Here is a 21,452-nt window from a genome sequence, read left to right as displayed (position 1 = left end):
AGTCCAATCCACCATAGCTTAGGCGCGACATTGCAGTTATAATAGCGCAAAGGGACAAGACAGTTATGATAGCTTACAGCAACACAGCAGTTACAATAGCATCAGTTACATAAACGTCACACCCTTTAGTGAAGAAGAAAAGAAAGATATGCCCCCCTTTTGGACATCTTGTCCATCTCTTCTGTCCCTATTTAAGTTAATGGGGGTAGCAATGAGAGGTGCAGTGCATCCCTTTATTTTGTTATTTCCTTTGATAGTTGGCTTCAGCCTAGAGGGGTCTCACCAAGTTCATCTTGGTTTTCTTTGTAACCTCTTTTTTAATCCTTTCAGTCATCGTTACACGAGACCTTCACCGGAGTGCTCGTCTTACTCAACTTGAGAAAGGCCGACCCGATGAAAACCGACTCGATAGAAGCCCAGCCTATAAAGCCCCCAACAAAAGCTGATTCGAAAGAATTCGACCAAGCCAATCCAAGAAAGACCTACCCGTCAGAAGCTGACTTAACATGCATCCGACCTATCGAAAAAGCTCAGCCGTGGAGACATCAAAGAGCCGGTCCATCCCTGATCTCAAACCCGATCAAATTCCATGTTAAAAAGAACTTATGTAATGTAACATCAATTTCATAAAATTTCCATCTTTCCTTTCTTAAATTATTATTTAAAAATCAAATAAATAATACATTCATCCAACTCAACCCCCCTAAGTCTACCAAACTAAGTTGACAATCCAAGGGAATCAAATTGCTCGAGTCAAATGGTTTGAATTAACCAAGTCAAATGAACAATATTCGAGCGTGTTAGTGGAGCACAAATCTAGGTGTGCTGAAAAGACAGATCAAGAACAATTGAATGGATGAAACAAACTAATTAAATAGATCAAATTAATCAAAAGAATTAAACGGGCCAACGAACTTAAATATATAATAAATTATTCATCCAGCTTTAATCTAAAAATCACTAAGCATACAACCTTAAGGCCCTCAAATAAAGAAAAGAAAGAGAAGGGCCGAGTGTAGTGCTTCACAATATTAAGCAACTAAACTCAAGTCTAACGTCAACATGGTTCTTCTCTGAAGTTGAACCAGCAACATTAAGACTTGTTTCTGAATTTCCGTTGAGCTTTTAGATCCACCACGATAATGGTGATGTTGTCCTGGCTTCCTCTCTGGGAAGCAAGTCTTGTTAGACGATCAGCAGCTGCTTGAGCTGCAGGATCAGCTCCTGTGCCCCTTTGAGATGATGGTGATATAGGGCCATTCCTTTTGTGCCAGAGAAGAATCTGCTTGCGGGCTACATCACACACCTCTTCATTAGACATGACATCCCACAGACCATCGCTTGCTAGAACAAGGCATTCATCCTCCCTTGCTCGTGCGGTGACAGTAACTTCTGGCTCAGGAATAATCCATGGTTTCAAGTATCTATCGCCTGTAAATTTCAGATACATCAATAATTTTTCCAGTTTTTAGTCTCAGTGATAAGGGGACTACGATATATAACAAGATAAGATAGTGGCTGAAGTCCTGTGGATTTGCTATGGTTACAAAAGCTATAATCATGTGTTTAAAACTCTTGGGAATCAGGTTCCCAACAAGGGCTCCTATTAAATTAGCTCTCAAAATTGTCCAGCTTTAAATTCAAGATCCATGAAACAATAACCAAATAGAAACAAGTTGACACTTCTATAGGCAAATTATCATGAAATATACCAATGGAGCGCGACATAGCAAGAACACCAGATACACGATGTCCGTTCCAGTGAATAACCTTGCCACCCTGAGATTCAATCCTCAAATACTCATCTTCCCTGTCAGGCTGAAGCATGAAGTAGAAAAATTTGGTTTGTTGCAAACTTTCAAGGAAAACTAGTAGATCCAATGGTTAAATCTAAAGGACAATCCGACCTTGTGATCTACTGATAGAGGAATGTGCTTCTTGCCACGGCAAAGTACTGCCCTCGAATCCCCACAGTTTGCGACAATAATGTGCGATGAGCAAACAACAGCAACCACAGCTGTTGATCCAACAGTTTCCGGTGCAACAGGTTCTGAAAGAGCTTGATGGTCATCGTCATCGAATGCATCAGCTTTGCTTCCCATATTTCTGCTGCTTTCTTTCCCTCCAACCTCATCATCAATATTTTGGAAGCAAGCAACAAAGGCTTTCTCCCACAGTTTCCTCCAATCACTACAACCCTTGCCTCCATTATCACTAACTAGATCTGTCAAGAGTTCTATCAATACATGGTGGAGGCGCTCCCGGCAGTAATTAGCAACCTACAGTATTAGAACAAAGGTCCACTGACAACAGAATAAATAGTACTAGAATGCAAATCAATGGTTTTCAACCAAAATTTTAGGTACCTGGGCACCCCCATGACCATCATAAACACCAAAGAAGTTACATGGCAAGCGAATGGAGCTTGGATCTAAGCCATCCATGACTTGATCACCAATAAGACTTTGAAGGGGGACTTCAAAGAACTTAGGCACCACAACCATCGCATCCTCCATATCTGGACTACGTCCACATATCGTTATGCATCCCCAAAGAGGCAGATTTTCTCTCAAGTAGGCATTCTGTGACCCTTTGCCACTTCCACTCAAATGTTTTCCAGGAGCTTCAGGCTCCACGGTAGTAGGTCCGACCACACTATGGCTGTTTAACGAATTGGCAGACAACTCGGCTAAAGCAGGCACAATCTCACCAAGGTTGTCTTCTGCATCCATAGATGTAGGTGTCCCCAAATCACAAGAAGAATCTGAAATCGATAGCTCATCCATTGCACAGCTTGCACTGCTAACATCGCTAATAACTGAACAAGAGCTTCCTGAAGATAATTCAGGTTCGATTGATGTTGAATCCTCCTCATCACTTCCTGGAATTGTTTGAATCTCTAGATCATCTGCATCCCCATCCTCTTCCAAAGTTAACAAGGTCGGGGCTGCACTCTCTATTTGCTCAAGGCCAGCGGCCAAATCAGCAGCAGTCGACTCCATGGAATCAACTACCACATCCTTCGCTTCTGCAATTCTTTTGGGCCGAGTGATCGTCACTGAAGCAGGGTCACCGCTCGCACAATCCTGTTGAGATGACAAAGCAAGAGCTGGAGACCCCCAAGTGTTCCTGAACTCAGGTGAACTCTAAACACTTCTTGTGTGTGCTCACCTCACGGTTCACGCGCACATCAACTTGGTTGGAAGCCGATCTTGTCCGCCACGATTTCATCTCTCTCGAACGATCTCCAGCCGCGGGGTCTCACGGGTTCCACGGCGTCGCCTCCCGTGCCTTAAACAACTTATCGACAACATCCAACCAGCCCCTTCCATAGATCTGAGGAACGAGGTAGGAATCTGGGGGATTAAATTCAACTCCAAGAAGAAGAAAAATTACAACTTACATGTAATTAAAAAAAAATACTGCTACATTAGCATTAATCAAAACGAAAGGAGGAGAGTCGTTGAAAGGAAACAAATTTTCAAGTAAAGGAAAGTGCTTTACGCTATTTATTTGCGACGATCCAAACAATTTCCCCAAATTGTCAAGAAAATCACTAGAATGGAAGCGTAAAATTGAGACCTAGAAATTACCTTCTTGTAGCTGCAAAATAGCCTCCTTTTAGCGTAGGATGCTGGATCTACGAAGAGAATACTAGAGAATCACCATCTCTTTTCTTCCCGCAATCTGTGTTCCCTGGATCTCGCGGAACCTCCACCGCTTCAATAATTGAAAAGGGCGATGGAAACGTGAGAAGGAAGTCCAGGCACACTACTATTTCCCCCTCGCCGCTGTTTTTCTTCCCCAGAAGCGAGCGAGATTGCTTATATCCTCCGCGCTTCTTACGCCTCGAAATAAATCGAGCGAAGAGAAAAAAAAAAAACAAAAAAAAGCCTCTGCTTCTGCTCGCAGACGCCTCGCGCTGGTGGGGGATGGGACATGTGTCGAACGCAAGCGCGACGAGCCTCGTTGATGGCCTGCTTCGTCCCCGACACGTCATACTCGAATGGACCAGTAGGAACGAACCTCCACGTGCAGGAATCGATCCATGTGGGCCCTATTCCTTGGCCTTGCGCCTCGCATCTCGACGTGTGCCCCTGCAGGGGCCCGCGGTGCCGTGAGGTAACTGCCTTCTTATGCTGCGGGCCCCGATACGAGCCAAATCTCTAACGTCCTGATGCGCTCCACCGGTCTGGTGCGGGCACGTGTCCCGTCTATGCAATTATTTGCCAGGGTCGCTTGCGCTCTGTTTACTCCGGATGATACGTTGGACGGACGGATAAAAGCTAACGTCCAAACTGGCTATCGAATTATTGATATGTAATTCTGGTAGTATTGATCTCGACAGGAGGGATATTTCAATCAATGACTTTAAATCATAGTTTTATAGATTAAAATTAGTGATAGAACTTAAATTTTATATTTAACTTTGTTAAAATCTCTAAAAGCTCCGTGAATTAGTCTTCCCTAGGAACAAATCTAAGTTCATTGTGGAGTTTGATTCAGTAGAAGCACAATCATTGATTGACTAATTTCAATTTCAGCTTCTTAAATTCTCTTCCGGAAGTCACATTCCTTCAGCTGCCTTTCCATTCGTATGTTTGGAGTACTCATCATCTTAATCTGTTTGAAAAAAAATTGCAATTTTGTTTTTTTTTATATTTATGTTCGACCAAAAAAATTGATTTTGTTTTTGGAAGTTCTATTATACCTGATTGACGTGAGAGCTGGCATGTTGATGTCCTGCAGTCAAGGTTTGTGCTCCATCGCCGGCGGCGGCGGGGGGCCTGATGTCGCTGGATTCGTAAGCAATCCCGAGATTCCTGAGCCGGTTCAGCTCCGGCAGCACCACCATCCCGAGATCCGGCCGGTCCTTTCTCCTCAGCTCCGCGCACTTGAGCGCGAGCCTGGCGAATCCTAGAGTCTCCTCCATCGGCCAGTCGGTAACCGTCGGATCGAGCACGCCGACGAAATCGCCCCGCTCGATGGCCCGCTCCACGAGGCGCGCTAGCCCCATGGGCGGCCGCGCCGTCACGATCTGCAGCAGCAAGACGCCGAGCGAGTACACGTCGGACTTGGTGCCCAGCATGCCCGTCTTCTGGTACTCGGGGTCGATGTAGCAAAAGGTTCCGGCTGTGGCGGTCATGCGGTACTGCGTCATCTGGTCGGCGGCGGCGGCCGGCACGAGGCGCGCCAGCCCGACGTCGCTGATCTTGCTCACGAAGTTGCGATCGAGGAGGACGTTGGCGGGTTTGAGGTCTCGGTGCACGATCGGCTCCGGCTTCGATTGGTGGAAGAAGAGGAGGCCGGTGGCGATCTCCGCTGAGATCTTAAAGCGAAGCGGCCAGGGGAGAGGCGGCGTGCCCCCGCGGCGGAACAGCCGGTCCTCCAGGCTGCCATTTTCCATGTACTCGTAAACGAGGCTGCCGTACTCAGGGCAGGCGCCGAGGAGGAGCACCATATTGGGGTGGCGGATGCAGCTCAACAAGTAGACCTCCTGCTGGAACTGGCTCCTCCCGTGCGCCGCATCCGGCCGGAGCACCTTGATCGCCACCAGCGTGTGGTCCAGGCACGCCCGGTACACCGGTCCGTACCCTCCCTCTCCCACCTTGAGCTCCTCGGAGAAGCCTTCCGTGGCGAGCTCGATCTCCTCGATGTTGTACCTGCGGTAGTGGATGACGTCGCCGTGCGTCAGCGCGCTCAGGGCCTTGTTCTTCTCCGCCGCCTCCTGCTTCGCCCTCATCTCCGCGTTCCTTCGTCGGATGGCTTCCTGCTCCGCAATCCGCTGCGCCGCGCGGGCCATCTCCAGCGCAGCTATGCACTTGGCCTTCTCCATCTCCGCCACCGCCAGGGCCGCCTCCTCCGCGTGCTTCGCCACCTCCACTCGCCGGGATTCCTCCAGCTTCCACTTGTACAGCTCCTTGGCCTGACAATTTCAATCAAATCACTAAATTTTACAAGAAAAATCTCATTAAAAAAACTCACCTTTTGTTTAGCAGTGACGGCTTCTTTGCAAGCCGTGCTGTACATCGCCATGGTATGCTTCAATTCCAGCTTCAGCTTCTTCATCTCGGCCTCCAAATCCTTCGTCCCCTGCATTGTACATAAACATACATCAATCAGATTACTAAAAATTAATTACTTCATTCGAATCGAGAACTCACCGCAGTTGAACTAGGCGAGAGCAGGGATTCGCCGGAGGGATCGTTAAAGTTGGATGAGGTCTCGGACGTGCCGGAGTCCACGGACTGGAATCCGGATTCCGAGTCGCCGGAGGAGCAATCCCGCGGCGCGGAGGGCCGAGGAGAGAGGTCGAGGCTTTCTTGCCGCAACGCCATCTTGGCCGTCGCCGTCGTCGGTTGGTCCTGCGAAACCAGGAAACCAGGAGCAACAGCGACATAACCGGACGGCGGCGGCGGCGGAGGCGGCGGACTCTTCGCCGACCTGATCGTCGCCGGCCGCCCTTTCTGTATGACGTATACTGCGCAGAAATCTGGCGCCAGCTTCGTTACGTTCGTAGCCAGATCAGTACTGCTCCTAAATTTCCTGCAAAATGAAACTATTTTTCAGATAATTTCATCTTTAATGCATTAAATCTTTGAATCTGAACTCGATTCTGAATTATTTAAACAATTTAAATACTTGATGAGTGAGATTCTAGACGACGCTCCGAGAACAATGTTTTGGATGGAACAGGCGTTGATGCAGTTGACAATTGCCTTGCAGATATCAGTCTCCTCCAACACAACCTCCTTCACCTTAATCTGCAACAACCAACCAATAAAATTATTTCTGTTTATAGATTCAAAAGAGAGAAAATCTAAGAAAAAATAACCCACATCTTTCCTAGCGCAGAAGCCTCGCAAGGGAAGAAACAATTGTGACATGTCATCTTCGCCTTGTTGCGTTGGCATTTCGGAGATGTTCTCGGCTGAAGCAATTTAATTAACCAAGAAAGACCAATCCAAATAAGGAAATGAAATGAAGCAACTGTTTTCCTTTTACTTTTCTGTTGTTCGTTCAATTCCTTCTTCCTATGTTTTTTTTTTTTTATGTTATCAAAGAGAGAGTACCTACAAGAAGTAGAAGTAGTCTTAGTTTTGACATGGAGGAGGATGACAACATCTTCACTCCGGAGAAGATGATCGACCGCCCATTTCACAGCCTGTGGACTTGATTTGTCGTTGTCGATGGCGACCGCGGTTGCTGCTCGCCGGTGATCCCTGCCATCGATTGTATAAGAGGGCATTTCTGGACGCCTATATGGATCAAAGAGGAGAGGAGGGAGATCAGTTTTTATGGTTTAGACTTGAAGAGGTGTTAAATGGAACAGTGTCTTATAAGGATGTGGGGGATTGGAGAAAATGGAACAACCGGTCGTGTTTGATGGGGCATGAGTTGTCATGCGTGGCTGTCGGGTCAAATTACGATGTGTATAGGTAGGTCTTGCTAAGGAGGTTAAAGTATATTATTAGCACAATCATAATAAAGGGTAATATTCAATTTAACATTTGGAAATGATAAATGTGTCACGGTCTTAATAAATTTCAAAATGAATCCAAGGTTTTACTCTTTTCAAAATAGGCCGGTTGGAATTCTTATTCTTCCTCTTTGTGGAGTAGAAGACTATCTAAATCATATATTATAATTTCAAAATTAGAAAATCACGTACTCATTTCTAATTTTACTCTCATTCTCAAATTAATTCGACTACGATTTCGACCAAAATCGACTGATATAATTAGAGATATCGGAATGACATAAAATCAGTTTCTATGTGTTCGTCTAATTTTTCTTATTGTAAAAATATTATTAAACATTAATTTAACTCAATATATTTAGAGCAGTGATTTTTGGACATAAATTAGTTTTTTTGATATATTTGTGTTTCAATATATTACGTCAAATTGATATTTGATAGTACTTTTATAATTAGGAGAACTAGACGAACTAATAGAAACTGATTTCATATAATTTCAAGGTTTTTAGGTCCATCAGCCGATTTCAGCCGAAATCGACTAATGGACCTAGAAACCTTGAAATGATATAAAATCAGTTTCTATGTGTTTGTCTAGTTCTCCTGATTGTAAAAATATTATCAAATATTAATTTGACGCAATATATTGAGAGGAATGATTTTTTTTTAAAGCTATGGCTGAATGAACCTAAATAAAATCAATGTAGGTTCATTTGGCTAAAATTGGTTGATGGACCTAGAGAGAGCTTAGAATGAAGTGAAACCAGATCCTATGAGTTGTTCTAGTTCTTATGATTATATCAATTTGACCAAATATATTGAGAATAGTGATTTTTTAAACACGAATTAATTTTTTAAATATATTCGTATTTAAAAAAAATTAGGAGAACTAGATGACCACAAAGACTTCGAAATGACATGAAACTAGTTCCTATATGTTCGTCTAGTTCTCTCGATTATAAAAATGCTATCAAATATCGATTTGACTGAATATATTGAGAGCAATAATTTTTTAAACATAAATTAGTTTTCAAATATATTAGTATTTAAAAAAAATCATCACTCTCAATATATTAAATCAAATTGATATTTGATAATATTTTTGATCTCTAGATAAATATATAAAAATTGATTTCATATCATTCCAAGGTCTCAAGGTCCATCAGTCGATTTCGATCAAAATCGATTGAACTGAATAAAATCGATTCAACTGATTTATTTTTCTAGTCGAATTGATTTGAGGATGACAATAAAATAAAAAGTGGGTACATAATTTAGTAATTTTAAAATTATGATACGTGATTTAGATATTTTAAAAATTTATGTACTGAGTTCGGTCAAAAGCCGTAGAAACAATGATGCACACGAGGGCATTTTGAAGTTCTATCAGTGGTTTGGAAGGGTACCTCTCCCTCGAATGGCTCAATCAACTCGGCTAAACTTCATTTGTCTTGGCTCATCTTCACTACTACTATACATATATGCATAACACTGATTGGTGCGAAACATTAGCATAGAACTACTCAAGTTGGGATTCCAAGGCAAGAACAATAATTCAAAGCATTTCAAGACATTCCAGGTTTGGTGCAAAAGCGTACAGCTGCAATTTTGGGGAAACGGTAATCAGAATTCAGTCCCAAACAATCTCAAGCGCAACAGCATTCTCCAATACACGGATTTGCAGACAATGAGGCTCCTAAATGCTGGGAATAGACTTTGCTCCAATGAGCTGCTTGAGGAGAGATTTTTCCTCGTCAATTTTCTTCTTCTCATCCCGATTGCTCGTCTTGACCTTTCGCTTCTCCTCCAGAATCCATTTGAGGAGCTCTCGTTGCTCCTGCTCTGCAATTGGAGGTAGAACCTTGGTTGGAGATGGAACAGGTGCAACCACTGTTCTCTCACCAGGGGTTACAGGTTCAGTAGCAACTACAGGGGCATCAGGAACCTCTTTCCCGGTTTCTTCACCTTTCTCAGATGGTTTTTTATTTGTTCTGAGAAGGACATATGCTGCACAAAGAGGATTTGTTAAGTTTCGGAAGAGAATACAAGAATACTAATTCTAACTGTCAGCAACATCTTATTCTGCCAATGAAGGTGGCATGCTAAAGATAGAACTCTATATTCGAGCAACCATTCTTGTGCCAACAATTTGTGCTGGTTTAAGTCACAAAAATATGATGATCAACTATCAAGTGATCGGAATTCCCAAGTCGTTATCATAAATGAAACTACCAAAATTGTTTAGTTTTTTAACTTGGGTCAGGACTTCCAGTTTGAACTGTTTAGAACTAAGGAAAACCCCCAAATAAATATCAAACTGAAATGGTAATTTCATAATGCAAAAAAAGTAATTAGGCCTCTAAATTGAGTTTTACTTCTAAGATAAGGTTGATATGGCAAGTTTTTGACATTAGAACTGAGAAAGGTTAGCTTGGCCAGAGAACAAAAATCATACAAGGAATCATATAAGAAATGCAAATAGTTCATGATTACTGAAAGAAGTGACCAGCTGTCAAAAAAAGCAAGCTTTCATACTTCATATTAATTGGATAAATTGTTGATGGTCTTATTACCATCTTTTCAGAACCAATGCAATAATCAATCTAAAAATTCAGTTCAAAAATGACATGTAATAAACTAAATACGACCAAGATTAAGCAAGAAAAAGAAAGGATGAAGTAAATATAACACTAAGGCGAGAAGACTCTATCCTAAGATAAGATTCGAGCCTTTTGCGCAAGGTGGCGAAAATCTTTACCCAAGAATAGATACAACTAGAGTTGGAGTCTCTACTGCTGGTGAACAGTGACACCCCATGTCACATTCCAATAAGTCTAGCAGCAGATAGTTTTACAGAAAAAGGAGAAAGTGAGTTTTATTATCTTTTGTGTTGTGAAAAGGGATGGACATCTCCTCTTTAAATGAAGGATTCACTAATACTCAAGTCCAATGAAAGATTTGATTTAATAAAACTTTGACTGAAGTTCCTACAATAGTAAGAGTCTGCAAAATTTAGGTTTTATTTAATATTAATTTAATATATGATAGAAACAATAAAATTGTTTAAAATATATTGCCAAAATTGAAAAATAATATATATATTTTAAAAAATCAGAGTTTCAAACACACCTCATGTGAGAAAGTTGGTCAGATAAGCTGCAATCAACAATTTGTAAACATTTTCCATTTAATTAACTTGAAATGCCAAAGAAGCTCAAGTTAGGGCATATGTAACAATTGAGAACAATGCACCAAATAAATCTACAATTGTTGGAGACCCTTTCATTCCTCTATATTCTTATGTTGTGGATACCTCTAAAGTTCTCCCTGCACTTAACTCAGAAACACATCCACACATTTGAACTCATCCTAAAAGTCCTTGAAATTTTGTTGGGATCTTCACGTAAGGTGCAATCTGAGCACGGGCAGAATGATGGTATACCACCATTTTGGCGAAGTCGAGACTAGAGTTAGACTCTATCTCTTTAAGACGAATTTGCCCCGCACACGGTACTCACGGAACACGACAATCGCCTCCTTACGATAGCAGCACTGCAAATCGCAAGACCTACGAACAGAAGAAGCTTCTCGAACTCTCCAATGCAAGTATGGAATGCAATGCTTGCTTTGTTTGGAAGGAATGAGTGAGTGAAATGAGGATGTGAGAGATCTTATTTATACTTAATGAAGGGGTATAAGAACCTCTTGGTTCAATTAGATCTCATCAATCCATTTTGAATGGGATGATGTAGATCGCATCTTTTCCTAAGAGACACACTATGTCTTCATTAGATGTCACCCTTTGGAAATCAATGAATGAGATTTAGCCATTCAAAGAGCATTTAAACCTTTCAAGTTGAATGATCAAGATTTATCAATCTTGATCCAACGATTAAGATTTAATTTCTCATTTATATATTAAATTTCCAACAATCCCCCACATAAATGAAAATTAATACATGCATGTTATCACCTAAGGAGAGTTCAATCGAAAAATTATTGCATCAGGAGAGGTAGCTTGTGGCTTTGAATCAGTGTTGTCAAAATCGAGAATTTAGGTAAAATCGTTAGAGCAGTCATAAAATCGGATCGTAAAATCGTAAGATTTTACATCATACTTTAAATCAATTTTAAAAGAAACCTAATATATTCTTTTTAATTGATCATTAAATATTTCAATCCAAATTATAACATAAATCTACATATAAAACATTTTAATTCATATAATCATAAACTACTTATATTTAAACTTTTAAACAACCAAATGCTTACCATGAAAATACAACATAAACATAAATTCAAGTCTAAACTTAAATCTAAAGATAAATAAAACACAAGACAACAAATTAATATAAATCATTCATAGACAAATACAAATCTAAAATCGTCCCAAAATGATATCATTTTATCTAAAATAGTTCCCTTTTATTTACGACACAAAATCGATAAAATTATCTCAAAAATCATGTTTTATAAGTTTAACTGCGATTTTACGATTTTGATCTGATTTTACGATTTTGCTCCGATTTTACTTTAATACACAATTTTATCACGATTTCACTCGATTTTCATAAGTAAACTCGTGATTTTGTACGATTTTACGAGTTCACTTGCGATTTTGATAACATTGCTTTGAACCTTCTGTAGTAGAGTACCATCAAATTTACTAGGTTGCTTAATGAACATGATGTTTTGAACTACTCAGCTGTTCGTGTAAACCAAAACAATAGTACCTACACAATAACTTCTCTCATTTCTTTATAGTTCTCACTGTTTTGTCCGTTTTGACCATGGACAACATCTTGGATTCATAAGTATTTCATTGAAGCAGCCCGTCTTCATACTTATATAGGTGACCTCCTATAAAGAGTATCCTACTATACTCTAATTTTTCAAGTATAGGAGTCATTAAAAGTTTATAACTTAACCTCATTACATATTGTAGGTAGCACTTTTCCATCCTAAGAATGAGAGAGGAACTAGTCCAAGTGCTCACACGAACTTTCATAATTTCGTTGTCCCATTGAACCAAGATCTTGGGATCTCCGGTCAATAAGGTTGGGTTACCACTATGAATGTTCTTGTTTGTAGAATTTTAATCTCATTTTTCTTGATGTGCGGTATATTTAATCTCTATTTAACTCTTTTGTAAATGGATCCGCCAAGTTATCTTTTGATTTGACAAAATCGACAGAGATAACTATGTTAGAGATCAACTGCCTAATGGTATTATGTCGTCGACGAATATGTCATGACTTACCATTATATAAACTATTTTGTGCCCTTGCAATTGCCAATTGATTATCACAATATATCATCACGGTAAACACTGGTTTTTCCCAACATGGGATATCTTCTAAGAGGTTGTGAAGTCATTCTGCTTCTTCTGCGGCTTTATCTAAGGCTATAAACTCAAATTCCATAGTTGATCAGTTATACAGGTTTGTTTCATGGATTTCCATGACACTTCTCCACCACCAATGGTAAATACATATCCCCTGGTGGATTTAGAGTCTTTTGTATCAGATATCCAATTTGCATCACAATAGCCTTCTAGTATCACTGGATATCTCGTATAATATAAGTCATACTCTAAGGTATATCTTAAATATTTAAGAACCCTTATTAATGTCTTCCAATAGTCATTATTTGGACTACTCGTAAATCTACTTAATTTGTTGACCGGATAGGTAATATCCGGACGTGTGTAGTTAGTGATATACATCAAACTGCCAATTATCCTCGAATATTCCAATTGAGATACAAGTTCACCATGGTTCTTAGCTAAGTGCAAGCTTAAGCCCATCGGTCTTTTCACCATGGATATGCACTACTATTGTTGGCATATCCAATAAAAATGCAATCAATTGTCTTTAGTCCTATTTTGGTTTGCTTTGGCTTAGGCACTTCTACCTTAGCCAAACATCCCCACACTTTCAAATATTTATAAGAAGGCTTATGACCATAACTCATAAGGAATTTTATCTTTCCTTTTGTGAGGGATTTTATAGAGAATACAGTTTGCCGATAAAATAACTTCCTCCTACAAATTCATGATTGCTACCTATGATGAGCATATCGTCTATAGACAGTTAATGACAAATAAGTTAGGTGTGCCTTTGATATATATATGCATTTATCACACTCGTTTATTTTAAATCCATTTGACATCATAGTTTTGTCAAATTTCTCATGTCACTATTTCGGTGCTTGTTTTAGCCCATGTAGTGACTTCACGAGTCTACACACTTTATTTTCTTATCTTGGAGCCACAAACCCTTCAGGTTGCTCCATATATATTTCTTCTTCTAATTCATCATTTAGAAAGGTTGTTTTCACATTCATTTGATATATCTCAAGATTATGTATTGCAGCAATAGCAATGAGTACTCGAATGGATGTGATCCTTGTTATTGGTGAATATGTATCAAAGAAGTCAAGACATTCCTTTTATTTGAATCCCTTTGCCACTAATCTTGCCTTGTATTTTTCAATAGTTCCATTAGCCTTATATTTCTTCTTTAGGATCCATTCACATCCCAAAGGCTTTATTCTAGGTGGAATATCCACCAATTTCCAAGTATGGTTTTGCATGATGGAATTTATTTCACTCTTGATGGCTTCTTTCCAAAAGGGAGCATCGAGACTTGATAAGACTTCGCTTATTGTCCTTGGTTCATTTTCCAACATATAAGTCATGAAATCATGACCAAATGAATTTATTATTCTGGCCCTCTTGCTACGTCTTGGTTCTTTATTATTTCCAAGATTACTCGCAGTTTCATAAGTTCTTTTATTTGAACTTTCCTCTTTCCTATCTTTGCAAGGAAAAATATCTTCAAAAAATACAGCATTCCTTGATTCAATTGTTGTTCCAACATATGCATCAAGGACTTTTGATTTGTGCACCGAAAATCGATATGCACTACTATTATTGGCATATCCAATAAAAATGCAATCAATTGTGTTTGGTCCTATTTTGGTTTGCTTTGGCTTAGGCACTTCTACCTTAGCCAAACACCCCCACATTTTCAAATATTTATAAGAAGGTTCATGACCCTTCCATAACTCATAAGGAATTTTATCTTTCCTTTTGTGAGGGATTTTATAGATAATACAGTTTGTCGATAAAATAGATTCTTCCCACAAATTCTATGGTAAGCCCGAACTTATCAATATAGCGTTCATCATTTCTTTAAGAGTTCGGTTCTTGCGCTCGACAATTCCATTTGATTGAAGAGAGTATGGAGCTGTAGTTTGATGAATAATGTCAGATTCTGCACAAAATTCATCAAATGGACCATCATATTCTCCTCCTCGATCACTTAGAATTTTTTTAATTCGTGGACCAATTTCATTCTCAACTTCATTCTTATAATTTTTGAATGCTTCTAAGGCTTCATCTTTGCCTTTCAAGAGATACACAAAACAAAATCTAGTGCAATCATCAATGAAAGTAACAAAGTACTTTTTGTCTCCTCTAGTTTGCACAAATTTTAAGTCACATATATCACTGTGAATTATTTCTAGAGGGGTCGTGCTTCTTTCCACTAAATGGAAAGACAACTTTATCATTTTAGCTTCAACACATATTTCATATTTATGTGTTGGATCAACAATAAATATTGGAAATAAATTTAAATTCATAAGTCATCACAAAGTGTTATAATTTACATGTCTAAGTCTAACAAGCCATAAATTGGAACACTCGACCAAATAAGCAGAATTATCATTTTATTGTCCTTGAATTCACGGTGTACAACCATTACATTCATTTTAAACAGACCGTTCTCCATGAACCCTCTGCCTATGAATTGACCATTTTTTGTCAATACATATTTATTCGATTCAAACACTAGCCTGAATCCAGCGTTAACAAAAGCTGACCCTGACACTAAATTCTTCGAATGTCGGGAACGTGAAACACAACAATTAGTATCACTTCTTTGCCTGATGTCATCTATAGTACCACCTTGTCAAGACCAACAATGTTAGAAGTTACAGAATTGCCCATAATTAGTTTTCTCCCATTAATAGGGGTACAAGTTGAAAATTGAGCCTTGTCAGAGCAAATGTGTCGTGTGGCATCAGTATCGACCCACCACTGCCTTGGATTGTCCACCAAGTTGGCTTCAAATACAATGACGGTTAGATCTAATTCTAACATATCTATTGGCACTGACTTATCTTTAGTCATGTGCACTTGAGTGGCTTTCTTTGGATGTCGGCAGTTTTTGGCCTTGTGATTCGGTCTGCCACAGTTGTGGCATGTTCCTTGGAACCTCTTGGCCCTCCCTTGGCTCTATCCTTTCCGGAATACTTTATTTTTCTGCCAGTGTTTGGTTCTAGCATATTTGCCTTTGCAAATATAGGCATTTTTATTGATTCTGATTGCTTGCGATCGTCTTCTTCAATCCGCAGTTTTACAATCAGATCCTCAAGTCTCATCTCCTTTCAATTGTGCTTTAGATAATTTTTGAATTCCCTCCACGAAGGTGGAAGTTTCTCGATTATCGTAGCAACTTGAAAGGACTCATTCATTGTCATGCCCTCGGAATGCAAATTATGTAGGATCAACTGCAACTCTTGGACTTGAGTTATCACAATTTTGGAATCAATCATCTTGAAGTCTAAGAATTTGCCGATGATGAATTTCTTCAATCCAGCATCTTCTGTTTTGTACTTTCTTTCGAGAGATTACCATAACTCCTTTATAGTTGTCATTGGAATATACACGTTGTATAACGTGTTATCCAATCCATTGAGAATATAGTTTCAACATAAGAAGTCACTATATTCCCAGGCATCGATGATGAATCCATTAAGATTGCACAGATAAATTCATCTTAAACTTGTTGTTATCTTCATGTAAGGTGCATAGTTGTCAAAAGCGCAAAGCGCAAAGGCGCGCTCAAGGGTCTTGGGGCTTAAAGCGCAAAGCGCAAGGCGAAGCGCGGGCTTTACGGAAAAGAACATAATAAACAAAAGGACTAGTATATCTATTAAAAAAACTTTCAAAATGTCTTTGAAAATCCAAATAACCATAAACAAAATATTCTTTAATGAAGTTGCAGATTAACCAAAAAATTTATAAGAGTCCTACCCTTTTTATCTGTCCATCCATCTGTCATGATTGTGCACCTAAACTTAGCATGATCTTCTTCATGGGATTTGAGAAGTGAGTTCGTATTTGCCAACTCCTTCTTCAAATACTTAACCCTCACTTCATGATATGATGGAGATTTCATCCCAGATTCAAATTGTCCAATAGCTTCAATACAAGGTTCAAAAGAATCATATTTAACAGCATTGAAGGGAATTCCAGCATCATACATCCATCTTGCAAATTTCTCAACTGCAATATCTCTTAACTTCTTTTTATTTTCATCAAATTGTCCTTTGCTTTTTGCACGTCTTTGTTTGACAATTTCATCGACATCTTTCATAAAATAAAGATTAATAGGCCCAGTTTGTTTACACTTTTTACCTTGGGTCGTAGGATGGTTGCTTGAATCTGATATTGGTCGTTTCCCTTTCACTTTAGTTTGATGATCATCTTTTTCATCTTCTTCCAAATATTCCAAATTATCAACATCATCAGAATGAGGAATTTAATCCATTTGATTCTTCAAATTATTCTTTTTTTGCATAAACTCTCTAATTTCTTCTTTAACATGCTCAGGACATTTCGGGCAAGCTTTCACATTTCTATTGCCCCCAACTAAATGTAACTTGTGTCGATAAATTCCACCGTTTGTTATTTTACCACAAAAAATACAACTAACAACATTTGGATTTTTAGGATCTGAACATGTTTCATAATTCCAAGCAATATCTTTTCGAGTGGATGAAATTGTTATATTTGACATGGTTAACTCAAGAATCAAGAGTCAAGAGCGTTGCAATTAGTAATAAACAATCAATAAGTAAAACAATATAAAACAGTCAAAAAATATCAAAATATAAATCTGATTTATACAAATTAATTACAATTTTTAATTTTAAATATATATATTTTTATATATTTAAATCTGATTTATATGTATTAATAAAATTTATTAGATTTTTTTATTTACATATATTTTTTATATATTTAAATGATTAAATCTGATGTATATGTGCTAATAATATTTATTAGTTTTTTATTTTTTATATATATTTTATATATTTAAATCTGATTTATATGTATTAATAGAATTTATTAGATTTTTTATTTTAAATATATTTTTTATATGTTTAAATAATTAAATCTGATTTATAATTAATAAAGTTTATTAGATTTTTTAAAAAATATTATGTTTAAAATTTAAATAATTAAATCTAGTTTAAAATTAATAAGATTATTAGATTTTTAAAATATTTTTGATACATTTAATTAAAATTTAAATAATTAAATCTGATTTAAAAATTAGAATTAATAATATTTATTAGATATTTAGATTTTTGTTTATTTTAAATAATTTTTATATATTTAAATCTGATTTATATAAATTAATGCAATTTATTAAGTTTTTTAAAATTTTAATTTATTTTTTATATCTTTAAATTAAATTTATACGAATTAATAAACTTTATTAATTTTTTTATATTTTTAATTTTGTTTATATATTTAAATTTGATTTAATAAAATCAAACTTTTTCTCCTTTCACAGTTTCACACGAGTCACGACCACGGCGATGCCATCGCGATGCCCGCAACGCCGCCAGAGCCGTCGCCGGAGGCCACCGACGTCGCCGGAGGCCACCGACGTCGCCGGAGGCGTCGCGGGAAGACTCCGGCGTCGGAGAACTCCCGCGACACCGCTGGAGGCGTCGAGTCCCTCTCGCGACGCCGCTGGAGGCGTCGGGGCCCTCCCGCGACGCAGCTGGAGGCGTTGGAGGCCTCCCGCGACGCCTCCGACGCCTCCGACGCCGCCGAAGGCATCCCGCGACGCCGCCGGAGGCGATCGCAGAATGGCCAGGATGCTTCAAACTGAATTTAAGTAACAGAAATTGAAAACTTACCTGCAGGCGACGCGTGAAGAAGCAGCAGCACACGTGAAGAAGCAGCCACGGCAAATCCGTCTAGTTGCAGCAGCGGCGGACGCAACGAACAGCAGCGGGAGACGAAGAGACAGGTTTAAAGAGATTAATTAGGGCTTTAAATAAAATTTAAAACCAAAAAAGGAATCTTTTAGGGTCGCTGCGCTTCGCACGCTTCTGCGCGAAGCGCAGCGACGCGCGCGCTTCTTAAACTTGTTGCGCTTCCAAGTTCTCGGAAGCGCAAGGGCTGCGCCTCGCTTCGCTTTGCGCTTAAGCGAGCGAAGCGAGCGCTTTTGATAACTAAGGTAAGGTGCAATTTGAGCACGGGCAGAATAATGATATACCACCGTTTTGACGAAGTCGAGGCTAGAGTTAGACTCTATCTCTTTAAGACGAATTTGCCTCGCACACGGAACACAACAATCGTCTCCCAAGATACAACGACTTTATCTTGAGATAGCAGCACTGCAAATCGCAAGACCTCCGAACCAAAGAAGCTTTTCGAACTCTCCAATGCAAGTATGGAATGCAATACTTGCTTTACTCGGAAGGAATTGAGTAGTGAAATGAGGATGTGAAGGATCTTATTTATACTTAATGAAGGGGTATAAGAACCTTTTGGTTCAATTAGATCTCATCCATCCATTTTGAGTTAGATGATGTAGATCGCATCTTTTCCTAAGAGACACTACGTCTTCATTAGATGTCACCCTTTGGAAAACAATGAATGAGATTTAGCCATCCAAAGGTCACTTAAACCTTTCAGGTTGAATGATCAAGATTTGTCGATCTTAATCCAACTATTAAGATTTAATTTCTCATTTATATATTAAATTTCCAACAAATTTAACTTGTGCTTGAATTTAGATAGAATTCGCTGCAACTACATGCACTGAAGTAGCGATCAAACTAATCATACCTCAAAATATTCAGCAATAACCAACTAACCATGGGAAGAGGAAGCCGAACCAAACTAGAGCTAATTGACACAGTCAGTACCTTCTTAAAGACGAGAATCTAAGATAAAAACGTTTTATTGTTTACTAAATCTAATCAACATCTCCATGAATCATAAAGGGGGAATCTTTTTCGACTTCCCTCGATCTTTAATGAGCAGAAAAGTAGGCGTTGGGATTCTAGACGGTAAGGTGGGACAGAGAAATGACCTCCGATGGCTAAATTAGCGGCGAGCAGGAAGGGCACGGATCGGTAAAGCAATCCCCTCTTTGCTGCAGCAGGCGGCGGCGGCGGCGGAGGAGGAGGGTTCGAAGATGACGGTTTGACGGCCATGGCGTGAATGATTTGGGCTCACGATGGAAGTAGCAGCTTTTGATGTTGGGTTTCGCTTTACATGGATCCTATCCAAGGCTTGCTACAAGCAACATTTAAAATGTAATGTTTAGGTATTACAGTTTGTTATACGTGGATCTATCTACGGGTCTGAATGAGAAAATCTTACATCACTATTTGGAGAGGATCCGATAACATTACCCCCTTTTTTTTTTTTTAATGTTTCAGCAAATTGGCAAAATAATTTACTTTAAATGCCAAAAACAGTTAGCATTTGAAATATGGCTAGAAATCAAAAGTGTTTCCTTTGTTTTGATTATCCCTAAAAAGGGTTCATTTTTTTAAAATTAAAAGGATACTCTATTACCCTCTAAAATTATAATTAAAACGGTATTGAAATAATTATGATAAGAATCAATATAATGGAAATATGATAAATTAATTAAGTTATAGAAATTTTAATATAAATTGTAGCAGGGTATTATAATAATATTGAAATTAATATAGCCTAAAGAAATGGATGAAAATGAGAAGAAAAAAATAACATCCACATAATTATCTTAAATATTTGATCATCCTGATTGGTGTCGTGGATATGACCCGGACCGGAATTTACAACTCGAGTATTGTTCATATTCTTATTTATTATATCTATCCTCATTCTTCTTATTTCCATCCTCATTAGATTTTTAACTTTATTTTCATCCCATACTCATTGGAAGGTCTGATATTCATCCCCACACTCATAACTATAAGAGGATCTAATATCCATCCTCACACTGATAACCCTAAGAGGATATGATATTCTCTATATTGATGACAATAACTAAATTGAAGAATGTACTCTTTCTTGATCATATACCAAATACTCCATTAAACATTATGTTATACATACCTTTAAATAGAAGTAAAAATGAAAACAGATCCTAAAATAACGCTTCTAAGTCTAACCACAACCATACATTTATTCAAAGTCTACCCAAAGAATAAGGATCTATTCTATCATGATTTTTGCTTTAATTAATATAACATAGTCTCCCTTAAATCAAGTCATAAAAGTTAGTCATCCCAGTTGCCTTCGACTTTCAATAAAGCTTTTATAAGTTGTAACATATATACTATTACCAATTTCATCTCTGGACAACTTCATCTTTTCAATTGTGGGATTAAAAAATGACTTGGAGCACTCCATTATGAACCTTTTCAAAATATCAGAAGCATATTTTTTTTTTGTTAGACAAAAATTTCATCATCTATCTATCTGAATAACATCAAGTGCCACGAAATATCTCATTAGGCTCATATATGCCATTTCAAATTTTTTAACCAAAGTCTCAATGAATTTATGATTAACTTTAAGTTATTTCCGGTGAAAATTAGACCATCAACATAAAAATATACTATGAGTGTGCCACCAAACTCAATATATTTAACAAAGAAAGTATGCTCATAAGGACATCTCAAAAAACCATTTTCAACAAATAATCAATACACCATGCTTGTTTTAAACCATATAGAGTTTTCTTCAACTTGTAAACCTTATTCTTTTCCCCTTTCTACATATATCCTACAGATTACTCAACATATATTTCTTCTTCCAAGAAGTCATTCAGAAAAGTAAATTTTACATTCATTTGATACAGTTTCCAATTATTTTGAGCAG

At 38.3% G+C, this 21,452-nt stretch overlaps 3 protein-coding genes across 7 annotated transcripts; all 3 read right to left on the bottom strand.

The window, feature by feature from the left end:
- Nucleotides 1-922: 922 nt before the first annotated feature.
- Nucleotides 923-3,846, bottom strand: LOC122045554 (protein phosphatase 2C 50-like). 3 transcript variants are annotated; one of them, XM_042605824.1, is made up of 6 exons: nucleotides 3,594-3,846; nucleotides 3,172-3,336; nucleotides 2,367-3,086; nucleotides 1,908-2,279; nucleotides 1,654-1,818; nucleotides 923-1,450 (listed from the first exon to the last, which is right to left on the bottom strand). In XM_042605824.1, the coding sequence occupies exons 2-6, from the start codon at nucleotides 3,229-3,231 to the stop codon at nucleotides 1,094-1,096; spliced, it is 1,674 nt and encodes a 557-aa protein (XP_042461758.1). In that variant the 5' UTR covers nucleotides 3,232-3,336; nucleotides 3,594-3,846; the 3' UTR covers nucleotides 923-1,093. The 3 variants fall into 3 exon arrangements, with proteins under 3 accessions (XP_042461758.1, XP_042461766.1, XP_042461776.1); XM_042605832.1 differs by having other exon boundaries at nucleotides 3,598-3,846; XM_042605842.1 differs by having other exon boundaries at nucleotides 923-1,431; nucleotides 1,713-1,818; nucleotides 3,594-3,841.
- LOC122045533 (U-box domain-containing protein 51-like) lies at nucleotides 3,635-6,929 on the bottom strand. 3 transcript variants are annotated; one of them, XM_042605814.1, is made up of 6 exons: nucleotides 6,840-6,929; nucleotides 6,643-6,764; nucleotides 6,165-6,546; nucleotides 5,986-6,093; nucleotides 4,712-5,926; nucleotides 3,635-4,623 (listed from the first exon to the last, which is right to left on the bottom strand). In XM_042605814.1, the coding sequence occupies exons 1-6, from the start codon at nucleotides 6,912-6,914 to the stop codon at nucleotides 4,549-4,551; spliced, it is 1,977 nt and encodes a 658-aa protein (XP_042461748.1). In that variant the 5' UTR covers nucleotides 6,915-6,929; the 3' UTR covers nucleotides 3,635-4,548. The 3 variants fall into 3 exon arrangements, with proteins under 3 accessions (XP_042461748.1, XP_042461732.1, XP_042461739.1); XM_042605798.1 differs by having other exon boundaries at nucleotides 6,643-6,929; XM_042605805.1 differs by lacking the exon at nucleotides 3,635-4,623 and having other exon boundaries at nucleotides 4,628-5,926; nucleotides 6,643-6,929.
- Nucleotides 6,930-8,985: 2,056 nt separating this feature from the next.
- LOC122045529 lies at nucleotides 8,986-19,824 on the bottom strand. The gene is made up of 2 exons (XM_042605785.1): nucleotides 19,666-19,824; nucleotides 8,986-9,484 (listed from the first exon to the last, which is right to left on the bottom strand). Exons 1-2 carry the CDS (start codon nucleotides 19,787-19,789, stop codon nucleotides 9,174-9,176), a joined length of 435 nt encoding a protein of 144 aa, XP_042461719.1. The 5' UTR covers nucleotides 19,790-19,824; the 3' UTR covers nucleotides 8,986-9,173.
- Between the last annotated feature and the right edge of the window lie 1,628 nt (nucleotides 19,825-21,452).

Source organism: Zingiber officinale, chromosome 1B (genome assembly GCF_018446385.1).
Source record: "Zingiber officinale cultivar Zhangliang chromosome 1B, Zo_v1.1, whole genome shotgun sequence".
Taxonomy (NCBI): Eukaryota; Viridiplantae; Streptophyta; class Magnoliopsida; order Zingiberales; family Zingiberaceae; genus Zingiber; species Zingiber officinale.
Note: the sequence above shows the minus strand (reverse complement) of the source record. Positions and strands in the feature narration are given on the sequence as shown.